Source organism: Oncorhynchus masou, unplaced genomic scaffold (genome assembly GCF_036934945.1).
Source record: "Oncorhynchus masou masou isolate Uvic2021 unplaced genomic scaffold, UVic_Omas_1.1 unplaced_scaffold_509, whole genome shotgun sequence".
Lineage (NCBI taxonomy): Eukaryota > Metazoa > Chordata > Actinopteri > Salmoniformes > Salmonidae > Oncorhynchus > Oncorhynchus masou.
Window position 1 is genome coordinate 371913 of NW_027011492.1, and position 21337 is coordinate 393249.

General features: G+C 43.1%; 1 protein-coding gene across 1 annotated transcript in view; it reads left to right on the plus strand.

Annotated features, from left to right (window-relative positions):
* The window catches only part of LOC135535750 (LIM domain only protein 3-like), a gene marked incomplete at its 5' end in the record, with an annotated part of 148332 nt that overhangs the window by 99690 nt on the left and 27305 nt on the right, over positions 1–21337 (plus strand). Inside the window, one exon of the mRNA XM_064962175.1 lies at positions 12430–12555. Coding sequence (XP_064818247.1) covers positions 12430–12555 — 126 coding nt within the window. The remainder of the gene's footprint in view (positions 1–12429; positions 12556–21337) is intronic.

The window sequence follows — 21337 nt, forward strand, 5'->3', positions numbered from 1 at the left end:
TCCTCTAACATGGAGACATTGACCGTGATTACAGTCTCCTCTAACGTGGAGACATTGACCGTGATTACAGTCTCCTCTAACATGGAGACATTGACCGTGATTACAGTCTCCTCTAAAATGGAGACATTGACCGTGATTACAGTCTCCTCTAATATGGAGACGTTGACCGTGATTACAGTCTCCTCTAACATGGAGACATTGACCGTGATTACAGTCTCCTCTAACATGGAGACATTGACCGTGATTACAGTCTCCTCTAACATGGAGACATTGACCGTGATTACAGTCTCCTCTAACATGGAGACATTGACCGTGATTACAGTCTCCTCTAACATGGAGACATTGACCGTGATTACAGTCTCCTCTAACATGGAGACATTGACCGTGATTACAGTCTCCTCTAACATGGAGACATTGACCGTGATTACAGTCTCCTCTAACATGGAGACATTGACCGTGATTACAGTCTCCTCTAACATGGAGACATTGACCGTGATTACAGTCTCCTCTAACATGGAGAGATTACAGTCTCCTCTAACATGGAGACATTGACGTGATTACAGTCTCCTCTAACATGGAGACATTGACCGTGATTACAGTCTCCTCTAACATGGAGACATTGACCGTGATTACAGTCTCCTCTAACATGGAGACATTGACCGTGATTACAGTCTCCTCTAACATGGAGACATTGACCGTGATTACAGTCTCCTCTAACATGGAGACATTGACCGTGATTACAGTCTCCTCTAACATGGAGACATTGACCGTGATTACAGTCTCCTCTAACATGGAGACATTGACCGTGATTACAGTCTCCTCTAACATGGAGACATTGACCGTGATTACAGTCTCCTCTAACATGGAGACATTGACCGTGATTACAGTCTCCTCTAACATGGAGACATTGACCGTGATTACAGTCTCCTCTAACATGGAGACATTGACCGTGATTACAGTCTCCTCTAACATGGAGACATTGACCGTGATTACAGTCTCCTCTAACATGGAGGAGACATAACATGACCGTGATTACAGTCTCCTCTAACATGGAGACATTGACCGTGATTACAGTCTCCTCTAACATGGAGACATTGACGTGATTACAGTCTCCTCTAACATGGAGACATTGACCGTGATTACAGTCTCCTCTAACATGGAGACATTGACAGGATTACGTGATTACAGTCTCCTCTAACATGGAGACATTGACCGTGATTACAGTCTCCTCTAACATGGAGACATTGATTACAGTCTCCTCTAACATGGAGACATTGACCGTGATTACAGTCTCCTCTAACATGGAGACATTGACCGTGATTACAGTCTCCTCTAACATGGAGACATTGACCGTGATTACAGTCTCCTCTAACATGGAGACATTGACCGTGATTACAGTCTCCTCTAACATGGAGACATTGACCGTGATTACAGTCTCCTCTAACATGGAGACATTGACCCTGATTACAGTCTCCTCTAACATGGAGACATTGACCGTGATTACAGTCTCCTCTAACATGGAGACATTGACCGTGATTACAGTCTCCTCTAACATGGAGACATTGACCGTGATTACAGTCTCCTCTAACATGGAGACATTGACCGTGATTACAGTCTCCTCTAACATGGAGACATTGACCGTGATTACAGTCTCCTCTAACATGGAGACATTGACCGTGATTACAGTCTCCTCTAACATGGAGACATTGACCCTGATTACAGTCTCCTCTAACATGGAGACATTGACCGTGATTACAGTCTCCTCTAACATGGAGACATTGACCGTGATTACAGTCTCCTCTAACATGGAGACATTGACCGTGATTACAGTCTCCTCTAACATGGAGACATTGACCGTGATTACAGTCTCCTCTAACATGGAGACATTGACCGTGATTACAGTCTCCTCTAACATGGAGACATTGACCGTGATTACAGTCTCCTCTAACATGGAGACATTGTCTCCTCTAACATGGAGACATTGACCGTGATTACAGTCTCCTCTAACATGGAGACATTGACCGTGATTACAGTCTCCTCTAACATGGAGACATTGACCGTGATTACAGTCTCCTCTAACATGGAGACATTGACCGTGATTACAGTCTCCTCTAACATGGAGACATTGACCGTGATTACAGTCTCCTCTAACATGGAGACATTGACCGTGATTACAGTCTCCTCTAACATGGAGACATTGACCGTGATTACAGTCTCCTCTAACATGGAGACATTGACCGTGATTACAGTCTCCTCTAACATGGAGACATTGACCGTGATTACAGTCTCCTCTAACATGGAGACATTGACCGTGATTACAGTCTCCTCTAACATGGAGACATTGACCGTGATTACAGTCTCCTCTAACATGGAGACATTGACCGTGATTACAGTCTCCTCTAACATGGAGACATTGACCGTGATTACAGTCTCCTCTAACATGGAGACATTGACCGTGATTACAGTCTCCTCTAACATGGAGACATTGACCGTGATTACAGTCTCCTCTAACATGGAGACATTGACCGTGATTACAGTCTCCTCTAACATGGAGACCTCTAACATGGAGACATTGACCGTGATTACAGTCTCCTCTAACATGGAGACATTGACCGTGATTACAGTCTCCTCTAACATGGAGACGTTGACCGTGATTACAGTCTCCTCTAACATGGAGACATTGACCGTGATTACAGTCTCCTCTAACATGGAGACATTGACCCTGATTACAGTCTCCTCTAACATGGAGACATTGACCGTGATTACAGTCTCCTCTAACATGGAGACATTGACCGTGATTACAGTCTCCTCTAACATGGAGACATTGACCGTGATTACAGTCTCCTCTAATGTGGAGACATTGACCGTGATTACAGTCTCCTCTAACATGGAGACATTGACCGTGATTACAGTCTCCTCTAACATGGAGACATTGACCGTGATTACAGTCTCCTCTAACATGGAGACATTGACCGTGATTACAGTCTCCTCTAATGTGGAGACATTGACCGTGATTACAGTCTCCTCTAACATGGAGATTGACCGTGATTACAGTCTCCTCGGGATTACAGTCTCCTCTAACATGGAGACATTGACCGTGATTACAGTCTCCTCTAACATGGAGACGTTGACCGTGATTACAGACAGTCTCCTCTAACATGGAGACGTTGACCGTGATTACAGTCTCCTCTAACATGGAGACATTGACCGTGATTACAGTCTCCTCTAACATGGAGACGTTGACCGTGATTACAGTCTCCTCTAACATGGAGACGTTGACCGTGATTACAGACAGTCTCCTCTAACATGGAGACATTGACCGTGATTACAGTCTCCTCTAAAATGGAGACATTGACCGTGATTACAGTCTCCTCTAACATGGAGACATTGACCGTGATTACAGTCTCCTCTAACATGGAGACATTGACCGTGATTACAGTCTCCTCTAACATGGAGACATTGACCGTGATTACAGTCTCCTCTAATGTGGAGACATTGACCGTGAATACAGTCTCCTCTAACATGGAGACGTTGACCGTGATTACAGTCTCCTCTAACATGGAGACATTGACCGTGATTACAGTCTCCTCTAACATGGAGACATTGACCGTGATTACAGTCTCCTCTAACATGGAGACATTGACCGTGATTACAGTCTCCTCTAACATGGAGACATTGACCCTGATTACAGTCTCCTCTAACATGGAGACATTGACCGTGATTACAGTCTCCTCTAACATGGAGACATTGACCGTGATTACAGTCTCCTCTAACATGGAGACGTTGACCGTGATTACAGTCTCCTCTAACATGGAGACATTGACCGTGATTACAGTCTCCTCTAACATGGAGACATTGACCGTGATTACAGTCTCCTCTAACATGGAGACATTGACCGTGATTACAGTCTCCTCTAACATGGAGACATTGACCGTGATTACAGTCTCCTCTAACATGGAGACGTTGACCGTGATTACAGTCTCCTCTAATATGGAGACATTGACCGTGATTACAGTCTCCTCTAACATGGAGACATTGACCGTGACTACAGTCTCCTCTAATGTGGAGACATTGACCGTGATTACAGTCTCCTCTAACATGGAGACGTTGACCGTGATTACAGTCTCCTCTAATGTGGAGACATTGACCGTGATTACAGTCTCCTCTAACATGGAGACGTTGACCGTGATTACAGTCTCCTCTAACATGGAGACGTTGACCGTGATTACAGTCTCCTCTAACATGGAGACATTGACCGTGATTACAGTCTCCTCTAACATGGAGACGTTGACCGTGATTACAGTCTCCTCTAACATGGAGACGTTGACCGTGATTACAGACAGTCTCCTCTAACATGGAGACATTGACCGTGATTACAGTCTCCTCTAAAATGGAGACATTGACCGTGATTACAGTCTCCTCTAACATGGAGACATTGACCGTGATTACAGTCTCCTCTAACATGGAGACATTGACCGTGATTACAGTCTCCTCTAACATGGAGACGTTGACCGTGATTACAGTCTCCTCTAACATGGAGACATTGACCCTGATTACAGACAGTCTCCTCTAACATGGAGACATTGACCGTGATTACAGTCTCCTCTAACATGGAGACATTGACCGTGATTACAGTCTCCTCTAACATGGAGACATTGACCCTGATTACAGTCTCCTCTAACATGGAGACATTGACCGTGATTACAGTCTCCTCTAACATGGAGACATTGACCGTGATTACAGTCTCCTCTAACATGGAGACATTGACCGTGATTACAGTCTCCTCTAACATGGAGACATTGACCGTGATTACAGTCTCCTCTAACATGGAGACATTGACCGTGATTACAGTCTCCTCTAACATGGAGACGTTGACCGTGATTACAGTCTCCTCTAACATGGAGACATTGACCGTGATTACAGTCTCCTCTAACATGGAGACATTGACCGTGATTACAGTCTCCTCTAACATGGAGACATTGACCGTGATTACAGTCTCCTCTAACATGGAGACATTGACCGTGATTACAGTCTCTAACATGGAGACATTGCCTTTAAACATGACTGTCAACATGACTGTCTGATGACTCTTTAGTTTATGACTCTTTAGTTGAAGACTCTTTAGTTGATAACTCTTTAGTTGAAGACTCTTTAGTTGATAACTCTTTAGTTGAAGACTCTCTAGTTGAAGACTTTTTAGTTGAAGACTCTTTAGTTGAAGACTCTTTAGTTTATTACTCTTTAGTTGAAGACTCTTTAGTGTATAACTCTCTAGTTGAAGACTCTTTAGTTGAAGACTCTTTAGTTGATGACTCTTTAGTTTATGACTCTTTAGTTGAAGACTCTTTAGTTTATGAATCTTTAGTTGAAGACTCTTTAGTTGATGACTCTCTAGTTGAACTCTTTAGTTGAAGACTCTTTAGTTGAAGACTCTTTAGTTGATGACTCTTTAGTTGAAGATTCTTTAGTTTATGACTCTTTAGTTGATGACTCTCTAGTTGACTCTTTAGTTGAAGACTCTTTAGTTTATGACTCTTTAGTTGATGACTCTCTAGTTTATGACTCTTTAGTTGATGGCTTTTTCATGTTTGTGGTTTTGCATTGACCTTTTTGTCTCGTGCTGAGTGTGTTGCTCAACACTCACAGAGACAGGGATTGTATCGATGTGGGAGGTCAATTTATGGGATGTGATGAGTGGACACAGGCACGCACACACACACACACACACAAACTCACACATACACTCAAGCACACACACACACTCACACAGACACACACACACACACACACACACACACACATGCACACGCACACACACACACACGCACACGCACACGCACACACACACACACTTTATGATTGCCAAAGGGCTCTGTCTGTAATTTCTCAAAACAAAACAGTGTGACAGTCATTTTCCAATATGTCTGCCCACGGCCGCCTTAAACCGAGAGGAGAGAAGATCCCAGACACACAGCGGGGATGTGAGAAACAGAACACTGTTTTGATTCCACCCGACAGACGAAAGGCTTTAAAACATTGCTTTTATGCACCAATACCTTCCATCATTTATCAGTCTTGAGTTCATGCATTGCTCAAATGTTTCCATGTATACCACACAAAAAATGTTCAGTGATATTCGTTTACACTGAGATATATCTTTTTTTACCTGCTAAAACACACATCTTTACTTGATTTCAAAGATTTTTTTTTTTTTGAAGTGTACAATCTGTGAGATAAACTACCACTTTAATCTACACCGAGTGGACAAAATATTAAGAACACTTTAAATCAAATGTTTGGTATACTCAGTGTGTACTGGTCCAATGTCATGTCTTTATACCCCCCTGTAGAGGTCCAATGTCATGTCTCTATACCCCCTGTACAGGTCCAATGTCATGTCTCTATACCCCCTGTACAGGTCCAATGTCATGTCTCTATACCCCCTGTACAGGTCCAATGTCATGTCTCTATACCCCCTGTACAGGTCCAATGTCATGTCTCTATACCCCCTGTACAGGTCCAATGTCATGTCTCTATACCCCCCCTGTACAGGTCCAATGTCATGTCTCTATACCCCCCTGTACAGGTCCAATGTCATGTCTCTATACCTCCCCTGTAGCGGTCCAATGTCATGTCTCTATACCTCCCCTGTACCGGTCCAATGTCATGTCTCTATACCTCCCCTGTAGCGGTCCAATGTCATGTCTCTATACCTCCCTGTACCGGTCCAATGTCATGTCTCTATACCTCCCCTGTACCGGTCCAATGTCATGTCTCTATACCTCCCCTGTACCGGTCCAATGTCATGTCTCTATACCTCCCCTGTAGCGGTCCAATGTCATGTCTCTATACCTCCCCTGTAGCGGTCCAATGTCATGTCTCTATACCTCCCCTGTACCGGTCCAATGTCATGTCTCTATACCTCCCCTGTAGCGGTCCAATGTCATGTCTCTATACCTCCCCTGTACCGGTCCAATGTCATGTCTCTATACCTCCCCTGTACCGGTCCAATGTCATGTCTCTATACCTCCCCTGTAGCGGTCCAATGTCATGTCTCTATACCCCCTGTACCGGTCCAATGTCATGTCTCTATACCTCCCCTGTACCGGTCCAATGTCATGTCTCTATACCCCCTGTACAGGTCCAATGTCATGTCTCTATACCCCCATGTATACCCCCACCGGTCCAATGTCATGTCTCTATACCTCCCCTGTACAGGTCCAATGTCATGTCTCTATACCTCCCCTGTACCGGTCCAATGTCATGTCTTTATACCACCCCTGTACCGGTCCAATGTCATGTCTCTATACCCCCTGTACCGGTCCAATGTCATGTCTCTATACCCCCTGTACAGGTCCAATGTCATGTCTCTATACCCCCTGTACAGGTCCAATGTCATGTCTCTATACCTCCCCTGTACCGGTCCAATGTCATGTCTCTATACCCCCTGTACAGGTCCAATGTCATGTCTCTATACCTCCCCTGTACCGGTCCAATGTCATGTCTCTATACCACCCCTGTACAGGTCCAATGTCATGTCTCTATACCTCCCCCGTACCGGTCCAATGTCTTGTCTCTATACCTCCCCCTGTATCGGTGTCACTCTGTAGGTCTGTGTTGATGCTAGACCTGTGTCATTCTGTAGGGCTGTGTTGATGGTAGACCTGTGTTACTCTGTAGGGCTGTGTTGATGGTAGACCTGTGTCATTCTGTAGGGCTGTGTTGATGGTAGACCTGTGTCATTCTGTAGGGCTGTGTTGATGGTAGACCTGTGTCATTCTGTAGGGCTGTGTTGATGGTAGACCTGTGTCATTCTGTAGGGCTGTGTTGATGGTAGACCTGTGTCATTCTGTAGGGCTGTGTTGATGGTAGACCTGTCACTCTGTAGGGCTGTGTTGATGGTAGACCTGTGTCATTCTGTAGGGCTGTGTTGATGGTAGACCTGTGTCCCTCTGTAGGGCTGTGTTGATGGTAGACCTGTGTCACTCTGTAGGGCTGTGTTGATGGTAGACCTGTGTCACTCTGTAGGGCTGTGTTGATGGTAGACCTGTGTCACTCTGTAGGTCTGTGTTGATGCTAGACCTGTGTCATTCTGTAGGGCTGTGTTGATGGTAGACCTGTGTCACTCTGTAGGGCTGTGTTGATGGTAGACCTGTGTCACTCTGTAGGGCTGTGTTGATGGTAGACCTGTGTCACTCTGTAGGGCTGTGTTGATGGTAGACCTGTCACTCTGTAGGGCTGTGTTGATGGTAGACCTGTGTCACTCTGTAGGGCTGTGTTGATGGTAGACCTGTCCTTCTGTAGGTCTGTGTTGATGGTAGACCTGTCTTTCTGTAGGGCTGTGTTGATGGTAGACCTGTGTCACTCTGTAGGGCTGTGTTGATGGTAGACCTGTGTCACTCTGTAGGACTGTGTTGATGCTAGACCTGTGTCACTCTGTAGGGCTGTGTTGATGGTAGACCTGTGTCATTCTGTAGAGCTGTGTTGATGGTAGACCTGTGTCACTCTGTAGGGCTGTGTTGATGGTAGACCTGTCACTCTGTAGGGCTGTGTTGATGGTAGACCTGTGTCATTCTGTAGGGCTGTGTTGATGGTAGACCTGTGTCATTCTGTAGGGCTGTGTTGATGGTAGACCTGTGTCATTCTGTAGGGCTGTGTTGATGGTAGACCTGTGTCACTCTGTAGGGCTGTGTTGATGGTAGACCTGTGTCACTCTGTAGGGCTGTGTTGATGGTAGACCTGTGTCACTCTGTAGGGCTGTGTTGATGGTAGACCTGTGTCACTCTGTAGGGCTGTGTTGATGGTAGACCTGTGTCACTCTGTAGGGCTGTGTTGATGGTAGACCTGTCACTCTGTAGGGCTGTGTTGATGCTAGACCTGTGTCACTCTGTAGGGCTGTGTTGATGCTAGACCTGTGTCATTCTGTAGGGCTGTGTTGATGGTAGACCTGTCACTCTGTAGGGCTGTGTTGATGGTAGACCTGTGTCATTCTGTAGGGCTGTGTTGATGGTAGACCTGTCTTTCTGTAGGGCTGTGTTGATGGTAGACCTGTGTCACTCTGTAGGGCTGTGTTGATGGTAGACCTGTCACTCTGTAGGGCTGTGTTGATGGTAGACCTGTGTCCCTCTGTAGGGCTGTGTTGATGCTAGACCTGTGTCATTCTGTAGGGCTGTGTTGATGGTAGACCTGTGTCACTCTGTAGGGCTGTGTTGATGGTAGACCTGTGTCACTCTGTAGGGCTGTGTTGATGGTAGACCTGTCACTCTGTAGGGCTGTGTTGATGGTAGACCTGTGTCATTCTGTAGGGCTGTGTTGATGCTAGACCTGTGTCACTCTGTAGGGCTGTGTTGATGCTAGACCTGTGTCACTCTGTAGGGCTGTGTTGATGGTAGACCTGTGTCATTCTGTAGGGCTGTGTTGATGGTAGACCTGTCTTTCTGTAGGGCTGTGTTGATGGTAGACCTGTGTCACTCTGTAGGGCTGTGTTGATGGTAGACCTGTCACTCTGTAGGGCTGTGTTGATGGTAGACCTGTGTCACTCTGTAGGGCTGTGTTGATGGTAGACCTGTGTCACTCTGTAGGGCTGTGTTGATGGTAGACCTGTGTCACTCTGTAGGGCTGTTTTTATGGTAGACCTGTGTCACTCTGTAGGGCTGTGTTGATGGTAGACCTGTGTCATTCTGTAGGGCTGTGTTGATGGTAGACCTGTCACTCTGTAGGGCTGTGTTGATGGTAGACCTGGGTCATTCTGTATGGCTGTGTTGATGGAAAGACCTGTGTCATTCTGTAGGGCTGTGTTGATGCTAGACCTGTGTCACTCTGTAGGGCTGTGTTGATGGTAGACCTGTCCTTCTGTAGGGCTGTGTTGATGCTAGACCTGTGTCATTCTGTAGGGCTGTGTTGATGCTAGACCTGTGTCATTCTGTAGGGCTGTGTTGATGGTAGACCTGTGTCATTCTGTAGGGCTGTGTTGATGGTAGACCTGTGTCATTCTGTAGGGCTGTGTTGATGGTAGACCTGTGTCACTCTGTAGGGCTGTGTTGATGGTAGACCTGTGTCATTCTGTAGGGCTGTGTTGATGGTAGACCTGTGTCATTCTGTAGGGCTGTGTTGATGGTAGACCTGTGTCATTCTGTAGGGCTGTGTTGATGGTAGACCTGTGTCACTCTGTAGGGCTGTGTTGATGGTAGACCTGTGTCATTCTGTAGGTCTGTGTTGATGGTAGACCTGTCATTCTGTAGGGCTGTGTTGATGGTAGACCTGTGTCATTCTGTAGGGCCGTGTTGATGGTAGACCTGTGTCATTCTGTAGGGCTGTGTTGATGGTAGACCTGTGTCATTCTGTAGGGCTGTGTTGATGGTAGACCTGTGTCACTCTGTAGGGCTGTGTTGATGGTAGACCTGATGGTAGACCTGTCACTCTGTAGGGCTGTGTTGATGGTAGACCTGACATTCTGTAGGGCTGTGTTGATGGTAGACCTGTGTCATTCTGTAGGGCTGTGTTGATGCTAGACCTGTCATTCCGTAGGGCTGTGTTGATGGTAGACCTGTGTCATTCTGTAGGGCTGTGTTGATGGTAGACCTGTGTCATTCTGTAGGGCCGTGTTGATGGTAGACCTGACATTCTGTAGGGCTGTGTTGATGGTAGACCTGGCATTCTGTAGGGCTGTGTTGATGGTAGACCTGTGTCACTCAATAGATATTCACCGGGACAACAATCTAGCTGTGTTTTATTTTCAGTATATAACAGTGTGTGCTTTTGAAATGGTTCCCTATTCCCTGTACACTAAATTTTTCCAGAGCCTATAGTGCATTAGGGTGCCATTTGGGACTATTTAAAGGTTAAAAACCAACCCTGCTGTATCCATGTGCTGTTCTCTGATCATTCATTAGATCAGGTTCTCTTACCGACAGACCAGAGAGACATGTAGTTATCAGCTTCTCTTACCGACAGACCAGAGAGAGAGACATGTAGTTATCAGGTTCTCTTACCGACAGACCAGAGAGAGAGACATGTAGTTATCAGGTTCTCTTACCGACAGACCAGAGAGACATGTAGTTATCAGGATCTCTTACCGACAGACCAGAGAGAGAGACATGTAGTTATCAGGTTCTCTTACCGACAGACCAGAGAGACATGTAGTTATCAGGTTCTCTTACCGACAGACCAGAGAGAGAGACATGTAGTTATCAGGTTCTCTTACCGACAGACCAGAGAGAGAGACATGTAGTTATCAGGTTCTCTTACCGACAGACCAGAGAGAGAGACATGTAGTTATCAGGTTCTCTTACCGACAGACCAGAGAGAGAGACATGTAGTTATCAGGTTCTCTTACCGACAGACCAGAGAAAGAGACATGTAGTTATCAGGTTCTCTTACCGACAGACCAGAGAGACATGTAGTTATCAGGTTCTCTTACCGACAGACCAGAGAGACATGTAGTTATCAGGTTCTCTTACCGACAGACCAGAGAGAGAGACATGTAGTTATCAGGTTCTCTTACCGACAGACCAGAGAGACATGCGGTTTGATCATGTGAACAAGCCGGAACTAAGTGCCTAAAGAAGTTTGTTGTTCTTCCAATAGATTATTGTTTTCTATGATTTCATGAGCCGATAGTTTCCCTGCTAGTGATTCTCTCCTGGGTCTCTATCTATATCTATCATGCTAGGTGTCTACAGGAGGTCTCTTCTCCACCTGGGTCTCTATCTCTATCATGCTAGGTGTCTACAGGAGGTCTGTTCTCTCCTGGGTCTCTATCTATCTCTATCATGCTATGTGTCTACAGGAGGTCTCTTCTCCACCTGGGTCTCTATCTATCTCTATCATGCTAGGTGTCTACAGGAGGTCTGTTCACTCCTGGGTCTCTATCTATCTCTATCATGCTAGGTGTCTACAGGAGGTCTGTTCTCTCCTGGTTCTCTATCTATCTCTATCATGCTAGGTGTCTACAGGAGGTCTGTTCACTCCTGGGTCTCTATCTATCTCTATCATGCTATGTGTCTACAGGAGGTCTCTTCTCCACCTGGGTCTCTATCTCTATCATGCTAGGTGTCTACAGGAGGTCTGTCCTCCTGGGTCTCTATCTATCTCTATCATGCTAGGTGTCTACAGGAGGTCTGTTCTTTCTTGGGTCTCTATCTATCTCTATCATGCTAGGTGTCTACAGGAGGTCTGTTCACTCCTGGGTCTCTATCTATCTCTATCATGCTAGGTGTCTACAGGAGGTCTGTTCTCTCCTGGGGCTCTATCTCTATCATGCTAGGTGTCTACAGGAGGTCTGTTCTCTCCTGGGTCTATCTCTATCATGCTAGGTGTCTACAGGACGTCTGTCCTCCTGGGTCTCTATCTATCTCTATCATGCTAGGTGTCTACGGGAAGTCTGTTCTCTCCTGTTCTAACAGTGCGTTCCTCCTGTCTCCTCCGCAGGTTGTTTGGGGTAACAGGGAACTGTGCGGCCTGCAGTAAGCTGATCCCAGCCTTTGAGATGGTGATGAGAGCTAAAGAGAATGTCTATCACCTGGACTGCTTCGCCTGTCAGCTCTGCAATCAGAGGTGAGTTTACTGGGCGGGAAGCTGCTCCTCGCGTCCACTCAGCCAATCAGGAGGCTTGATGTTGAGAAGGGGCGGGACAGTGTGGACATTCCCGAATCATTCTTTGACGGTGTCCATGTTAACTCTTGAAACTCCCCATACCGGATCCGGGACTAAAGCCTCAGGCTCATTAGCATAACGCAACGTTAACGATTTCTGAAAATCTCAAATAAAATGAAAATAATGCGTCTGCCTTTTCTTAACAACACTGTCATTTTCAAAATATGCTTTTGAACCATAGAAATTGACTAATTTGTGTAAGAGTATGCAAAGCTAGCTTAGCATTTTGAGTAGCATTTAGCACGCAACATTTTCACAAAAACCAGATAACCAAATAAATAAAATCATTTACCTTTGAAGAGCTTCTGATGTTTTCAATGAGGAGACTCCCAGCCACATACCAGATGCGCAGTGTTTCCTGAAAGCGTCTGTGTGTAGGAGAAATCGTTCCATTTTCTACATTGCGCCTGGCTACCGAAACGAACCGAAAATGCAGTCACCTACAACGTGAAACTTTTTCCAGATTAACTGCATAATATCGGCCGAAACATGGCAAACGTTGTTTGGAATCAATCCTCAAGGTGTTTTTTCACATATCTCTTCATTGACATGCAGTTCGTGGAAGCTTGCTTCTCTCTCTGTGCCCCATGGAAAAATACTGGCAGGTGACTTTTTTGCGCACCAATTTCGGCGCAGGACACCGGGCGGACACGTGGTAAATGTGGTCTCTTATGGTCAATCTTCCAATGATCTGCCTACAAATACGTCACAATGCTGCAGACACCTTGGGGAAACGACAGAAAGGGCAGACTCATTCCTCTTGCGTTCACAGCCATATAAGGAGATCATGAAAGACAGAGCCTCAAAAATCCTTGTCATTTCCTGGATGCCAAGTCATCTTGGTTTTGCCTGAAGCTCACGTTAAAGGGCACGCACAGAGAATATATTTGTATTTCTGGACACGTCAGAGTGTTTTCTTTCGAACAGTAGCAATTATATGCATAGTCGAGCATCTTTTTGTGACAAAATATCTTGTTTAAAACGGGAACGTTTTTCTTCCAAAAATGAAATAGCGCCACCATAGTTGTAAGAGGTTAAGAAAAGTTGAGATAATAGAGATCTCCCACTGACCACAAACTGTTTAAATCAACAATGTTCTAGTGTCATTTGTCAACGTGTTGTGACATGGAATCATGTGGATTTGGATTTGAAAGAAGTAATCAATTCAAACTGTTGTTATGTGGGTAATATTTCACTACAGGATTACAATTGAGTCATTTAGCAGATTCTCTTATCCAGAGCGACTTAAAGTAGTGAGTCATTTAGCTGATTCTCTTATCCAGAGACTTACAGTAGTGAGTCATTTAGCTGATTCTCTTATCCAGAGACTTACAGTAGTGAGTCATTTAGCTGATTCTCTTATCCAGAGAGACTTACAGTAGTGAGTCATTTAGCTGATTCTCTTATCCAGAGACTTACAGTAGTAGTGAGTCATTTAGCAGACTCTCATCCATAGAGACTTACAGTAGTGAATCATTTAGCAGAGTCTCTTATCCAGAGAGACTTACAGTAGGGAGTCATTTAACAGACTCTCTTATACAAAGAGACATACAGTAGTGAGTCATTTAGCTGATTCTCTTATCCAGAGACTTACATGGAAAATTAGGGTTAAGCGCCTTGCTCAAGGGCACATCGACAGATTTTTCACCTAGTCGGCTTGGGGATTCGAAACAGTGACCTTTCTGGGCGGCAGGTAGCCTCGTGGTTAGAGCGTTGGACTAGTAACCGACAGGTTGCTAGATTGAATCCCCCGAGCTGACAAGGTAAACATCCGTCGTTCTGCCCCTGAACAAGGCAGTTAACCCACTGTTTCCTAGGCCGTCATTGTAAATAATATTTTTTTCTTAACTGACTTGCCTAGTTAAATAAAGATAAAATACGGGCCTAACGCTCTTAACTGCTAGGTCATCATGTTAACCACTTTTCAACATAGACAAACCTAGTATAAAATATGTTGAATTTGTGCCTTTAAAACAATGTCAAATCTACAAAGTAATATCCACTATAAGATATTATTTAAACAAGAGGCTGGACAGCGCCTCCTACTGCAGAGATCATCTATCTACAGCCATTCAGTCTCCCATCCAGGGGTTTATCCAAACCCAGCCTTTCTTAGCTGGGATGTGCGTCACTGACAATTACCAATGTGTTAACGTGAGAATGATTGCTGAGACATCTCCACTTGATAGATTCACTGTTGTTATCAAAGTTATTCTAAGGTGTAGTTCAACAGAGCAAATGGAATGTAAACCGGACTGTATCAATCACACAGCATCTACGAGGCTCCTTACTGTATCAATCACACAGCATCTACGAGGCTCCTTACTGTATCTATCACACAGCATCTACGAGGCTCCTTACTGTATCTATCACACAGCATCTACGAGGCTCCTTTCTGTATCTATCACACAGCATCTACGAGGCTCCTTACTGTATCAATCACACAGCATCTACGAGGCTCCTTACTGTATCAATCACATAGCATCTACGAGGCTCCTTACTGTATCAATCACACAGCATCTACGAGGCTCCTTACTGTATCTATCACACAGCATCTACGAGGCTCCTTACTGTATCAATCACACAGCATCTACGAGGCTCCTTACTGTATCAATCACACAGCATCTACGAGGCTCCTTACTGTATCTATCACACAGCATCTACGAGGCTCCGTACTCTTATCAATCACACAGCATCTACAAGGCTCCTTACTGTATCAATCACACAGCATCTACGAGGCTCCTTACTGTATCTATCACACAGCATCTACAAGGCTCCTTACTGTATCTATCACACAGCATCTACGAGGCTCCTTACTGTATCTATCACACAGCATCTACAAGGCTCCTTACTGTATCTATCACACAGCATCTACGAGGCTCCTTACTGTATCTATCACACAGCATCTACGAGGCTCCTTACTGTATCTATCACACAGCGTCTACGAGGCTCCTTTCTGTATCTATCACACAGCATCTACGAGGCTCCTTACTGTATCTATCACACAGCATCTACAAGGCTCCTTACTGTATCAGTCACACAGCATCTATGAGGCTCCGTACTCTTATCAATCACATCTATGAAGCTATTTAGGCCTGTACAGCATTAGGGAAGTCATCAACAGCTGTTGTTTCAGGTTCAGTCCAGGGTTCATCTGAAACTAGACAAAACATATTGACCCAGGGTTTCAAGATGTGTTTAGGAACAAGATTACATTTAGAAATAGGATTCAATCAAATCAAACTGTATTTAAAGAGCATTTCAAGTCTGATTTGATTCAGTCCTTCTATTTTTTTTGGTTGACATGGAAACGTGAATCCAATCAATATCAATTATTAATTAGTTGACCAACTAGAATTAAAGCCAGTCTCAGCACAGATGGAGCTATCTAAACTGGAATTAAAGCCAGACTCAGCACAGATGGAGTTATCCAAACTGGAATTAAAGCCAGACTCAGCACAGATGGAGCTATCCAAACTGGAATTAAAGCCAGATTCAGCACAGATGGAGTTATCCAAACTGGAATTAAAGCCAGATTCAGCACAGATGGAGTTATCCAAACTGGAATTAAAGCCAGACTCAGCACAGATGGAGTTATCCAAGCTGGAATTAAAGCCAGACTCAGCACAGATGGAGCTATCTAAACTGGAATTAAAGCCAGATTCAGCACAGATGGAGCTATCTAAACTGGAATTAAAGCCAGATTCAGCACAGATGGAGCTATCTAAACTGGAATTAAAGCCAGATTCAGCACAGATGGAGCTATCTAAACTGGAATTAAAGCCAGATTCAGCATAGATGGAGCTATCCAAACTGGAATTAAAGCCAGACTCAGCACAAATGGAGCTATCTAAACTGGAATTAAAGCCAGATTCAGCACAGATGGAGCTATCTAAACTGGAATTAAAGCCAGTCTCAGCACAGATGGAGCTATCTAAACTGGAATTAAAGCCAGTCTCAGCACAGATGGAGCTATCTAAACTGGAATTAAAGCCAGATTCAGCACAGATGGAGCTATCTAAACTGGAATTAAAGCCAGTCTCAGCACAGATGGAGCTATCTAAACTGGAATTAAAGCCAGATTCAGCACAGATGGAGCTATCTAAACTGGAATTAAAGCCAGTCTCAGCACAGATGGAGCTATCTAAACTGGAATTAAAGCCAGATTCAGCACAGATGGAGCTATCTAAACTGGAATTAAAGCCAGATTCAGCACAGATGGAGCTATCCAAACTGGAATTAAAGCCAGACTCAGCACAAATGGAGCTATCTAAACTGGAATTAAAGCCAGATTCAGCACAGATGGAGCTATCCAAACTGGAATTAAAGCCAGACTCAGCACAAATGGAGCTATCTAAACTGGAATTAAAGCCAGATTCAGCACAGATGGAGCTATCTAAACTGGAATTAAAGCCAGATTCAGCACAGATGGAGCTATCTAAACTGGAATTAAAGCCAGTCTCAGCACAGATGGAGCTATCTAAACTGGAATTAAAGCCAGATTCAGCACAGATGGAGCTATCTAAACTGGAATTAAAGCCAGATTCAGCACAGATGGAGCTATCTAAACTGAATTAAACTAGTCTCAACACAGATGGAGCTATCTAAACTGGAATTAAAGCCAGATTCAGCACAGATGGAGCTATCTAAACTGGAATTAAAGCCAGTCTCAGCACAGATGGAGCTATCTAAACTGGAATTAAAGCCAGATTCAGCACAGATGGAGCTATCTAAACTGGAATTAAAGCCAGTCTCAGCACAGATGGAGCTATCTAAACTGGAATTAAAGCCAGATTCAGCACATGGAGCTATCCAAACAGAAGAAGCATCTCCTTTAAATTTCGATATTTGGTTGCGTTGGAAACAAAAAACAATTCAATATCACTTTTGAAATAGAATAAATAGCATAATAACCTGCCTCCAGCTCAACCAGAAGTTAAAGAATGGGATGAAGCCAGTGTCTCAGATAGAACTATCCAACCAGAAGTTAAAGAATGGGATGAAGCCAGTGTCTCAGATGGAACTATCCAACCAGAAGTTAAAGAATGGGATGAAGCCAGTGGTTCAGATGGAACTATCCAACCAGAAGTTAAAGAATGGGATGAACCCAGTGTCTCAGATGGAACTATCCAACCAGAAGTTAAAGAATGGGATGAACCCAGTGTCTCAGATGGAACTATCCAAGTAGGAGATACATTTCCTTTAAATGTTCATATCTGGCTGCGTTGACAACCAAACACAATTCAATATTGTGAGGGAGATAGAGGGAGATAGAGGGAGAGATAGAGTGAGAGATAGAGGGAGAGGGAGAGATAGAGGGAGAGATAGAGATAGAGAGAGAGATAGAGGGAGAGATAGAGGGAGAGATAGAGACAGAGGGAGAGATAGATGGAGAGATTGATATAGAGGGAGATAGATGGAGATAGAGGTAGAGATAGAGATAGAGGGAGAGATAGCGATAGAGATTGAGGGAGATAGATGGAGATGGAGATAGAGGGGGATATAGAGAGAGGGATAAATAGAGATAGAGGGAGAGATAGAGATAGAGGGGGCGATGGAGATAGAGGGAGAGCAAAATGGAGAGAGGGAGATAGAGATGGAGGGGGATATAGAGGGGGGGATAGAGGGAGATAGAGATAGAGGGGGAGATGGGGGGGTAGAGGGAGATAGAGGTAGAGGGGGAGATAGAGATAGAGGGGGATATAGAGGGAGGGATCGAGGGAGATAGAGGTAGAGGGGGAGATAGAGGGGGGATAGAGGGAGATAGAGGTAGGAGGAGAGGATGAGATAGAGATAGATGGAGATAGAGATAGAGGGAGAGGATGAGATAGAGATAAAGGGGAGATAGATAGAGATAGAGGGGGAGATAGAGATAGAGGGGAGATAGAGGGAGAGATAGAGGGAGAGGATGAGATAGAGATAAAGGGGAGATAGATAGAGATAGAGATAGAGGGAGAGATAGAGGTAGTTCTAAACAGAGTTCTAAATCTGACCTGGGCTGAACAAGTCTTCCTTCTCTCTCTCACTAGCAGAGATGCACTAACGTGACACAGTCAGACTGTACATCTGTTACCTTGGCAACCCAGAGTTGATGAGAGTACTCAGCACTGCAACACTGCAATTACTGCAATTACACAGCACTGCAATTACACACACACACACACACACACACACACACACACACACACACACACACACACACACACACACACACACACACACACACACACACACACACACACACACACACACACACACACACACACACACACACACAGTCCCTAACCCCCTAACCGTAACTCCTAACCCAACACCTAGCCTCAACCCCAAAGCCTAAAACTAACTATTAAGATAAAAATAGCATTTTAATTAATTCAGGACATGAAAAAAAGTCCAGACTTTTCAAAATTGTTCTTGTTTTCCGACCTTGTCAGGACATTCTGGTCTGAATAAGGCAGGAAAACATGCACAACACACACACACACACACACACACACGCACACACACACACCGTCTTTTTTTACTTATTTTGTACATAATGTTGCCACTACCGTCTCTTATGACTGAAAATAACTTCCAGACATCAGGACTGTGATTACTCACCACGGACTGGCAGAATCCTTTTTCCCTTTCACCACTCTGACGAGCCAGAAGAGAAGGATAAACCCCTCCCTTGAGAACAGGCCCCGATCCCCGTGATCTGCATGAAGAGGAGGCGGAGACACAGGGGTCGAAGGGCGGGCTGCCTTCTGAGAATTCGTAGACGATCGAATAAATATAATAAACTAAATAATAAATAAATAAATATAATAAACTAAATAATAAATAAAAATAATAAACTAAATAATAAATAAAAATAATAAACTAAATAATAAATAAATACATAAATATAATAAACTAAATAATAAATAAATAAATATAATAAACTAAATAATAAATAAATAAAAATAATAAACTAAATAATAAATACATAAATACAGTAAACTAAATAATAAATAAATACATAAAAATAACAAACTAAATAATAAATAAAAAAATAAATATAATAAACTAAATAATAAATAAATAAAAATAACAAACTAAATAATAAATAAATAAATAAAAATAACAAACTAAATAATAAATAAATAAAAAATATATAATAAACTAAATAATAAATAAATAAATATAATAAACTAAATAATAAATAAATAAATAAATATAATAAACTAAATAATAAATAAATAAAAAATATATAATAAACTAAATAATAAATAAATAAATATAATAAACTAAATAATAAATAAATAAATAAAAATAACAAACTAAATAATAAATAAATAAAAAATATATAATAAACTAAATAATAAATAAATAAATATAATAAACTAAATAATAACTAAATATAATCAACTAAATAATAAATAAATAAATAATAAATAAATATAATAAACTAAATAATAAATAAATAAATAAAAATAACAAACTAAATAATAAATAAATAAAAAATATATAATAAACTAAATAATAAATAAATAAATATAATAAACTAAATGATAAATAAATATAATCAACTAAATAATAAATAAATAATAAATAAATAAATATAATAAACTAAATGATAAATAAATATAATCAACTAAATAATAAATAAATAAATAATAAATAGAATAAACCCCCACTTCCCTCCATTCTGCTAGCAAACGTGCAATCTTTGGTGAATAAACTCGACGACCAACGCGGAAGATTAAACTGCGAACGGGACATTGAAAACTGTAACATCTTATGCTTCACGGAATCGTGGCTGAACAACGACACTATCAACATACATTTGGCTGGTTATACACTGTACCGGCAGGATAGAACAGCGGTGTCTGGTAAGACAAGGGGTGGCGGGCTATGTATTTTTGTAAACAACAGCTGGTGCACGATATCTAAGGAAGTATCGAGCTATTGCTCACCAGAAGGAGAGTATCTCAAGATAAGCTGTAGACCACATTACCTACAGAGAGAGTTTTCATCTGTATTGTTCATAGCTGTTTACATGCCACCACAGCCAGAGGCTAAGACAGCATTGAATGAGCTGTATTCTGCCATAAGCAAACAAGAAAATGCTCACCCAGAGGCGGCGCTCCTAGTGGCTGGGGACTTTAATGCAGGGAAACTAAAATCCGTTTTGCCAAATTTCTATCAGCATGTTAAATGTGCAACCAGAGGAAAAAGAACTCTGAACCACCTATAGTCCTCACAAAGAGACACATACAAAGTTCTCCCTCTCCCTCCTTTTGGCAAATTTGACCATAATTCTATCCTCCAGATTCCTGCTTACAAGCAAAAATTAAAGCAGGAAGCACCAGTGACTAGATCAATAAAAAAAAGTGGTCAGTGAAAGCAGATGCTAAACTACAGGACTGTTTTGCTATCACAGACTGGAATATGTTCCAGGATTCTTCCGATGGCATTGAGGAGTACACCACATCAGTCATTGGCTTCATCAATAAATGTGTCAATGACGTCATCCCCACAGTGACCTTACGTACATACCCCAACCAGAAGCCATGGATTAAAGGCAACATCCACACTGAGCTAAAGACTAGAGCTGCTGCTTTCAAGGAGCGGGACTCTAAACCAGAAGCTTATAGGAAATCTCGCTATGCTCTCCGACGAACCATCAAACAGGCAAAGCTTCAAAACAGGACTAAGA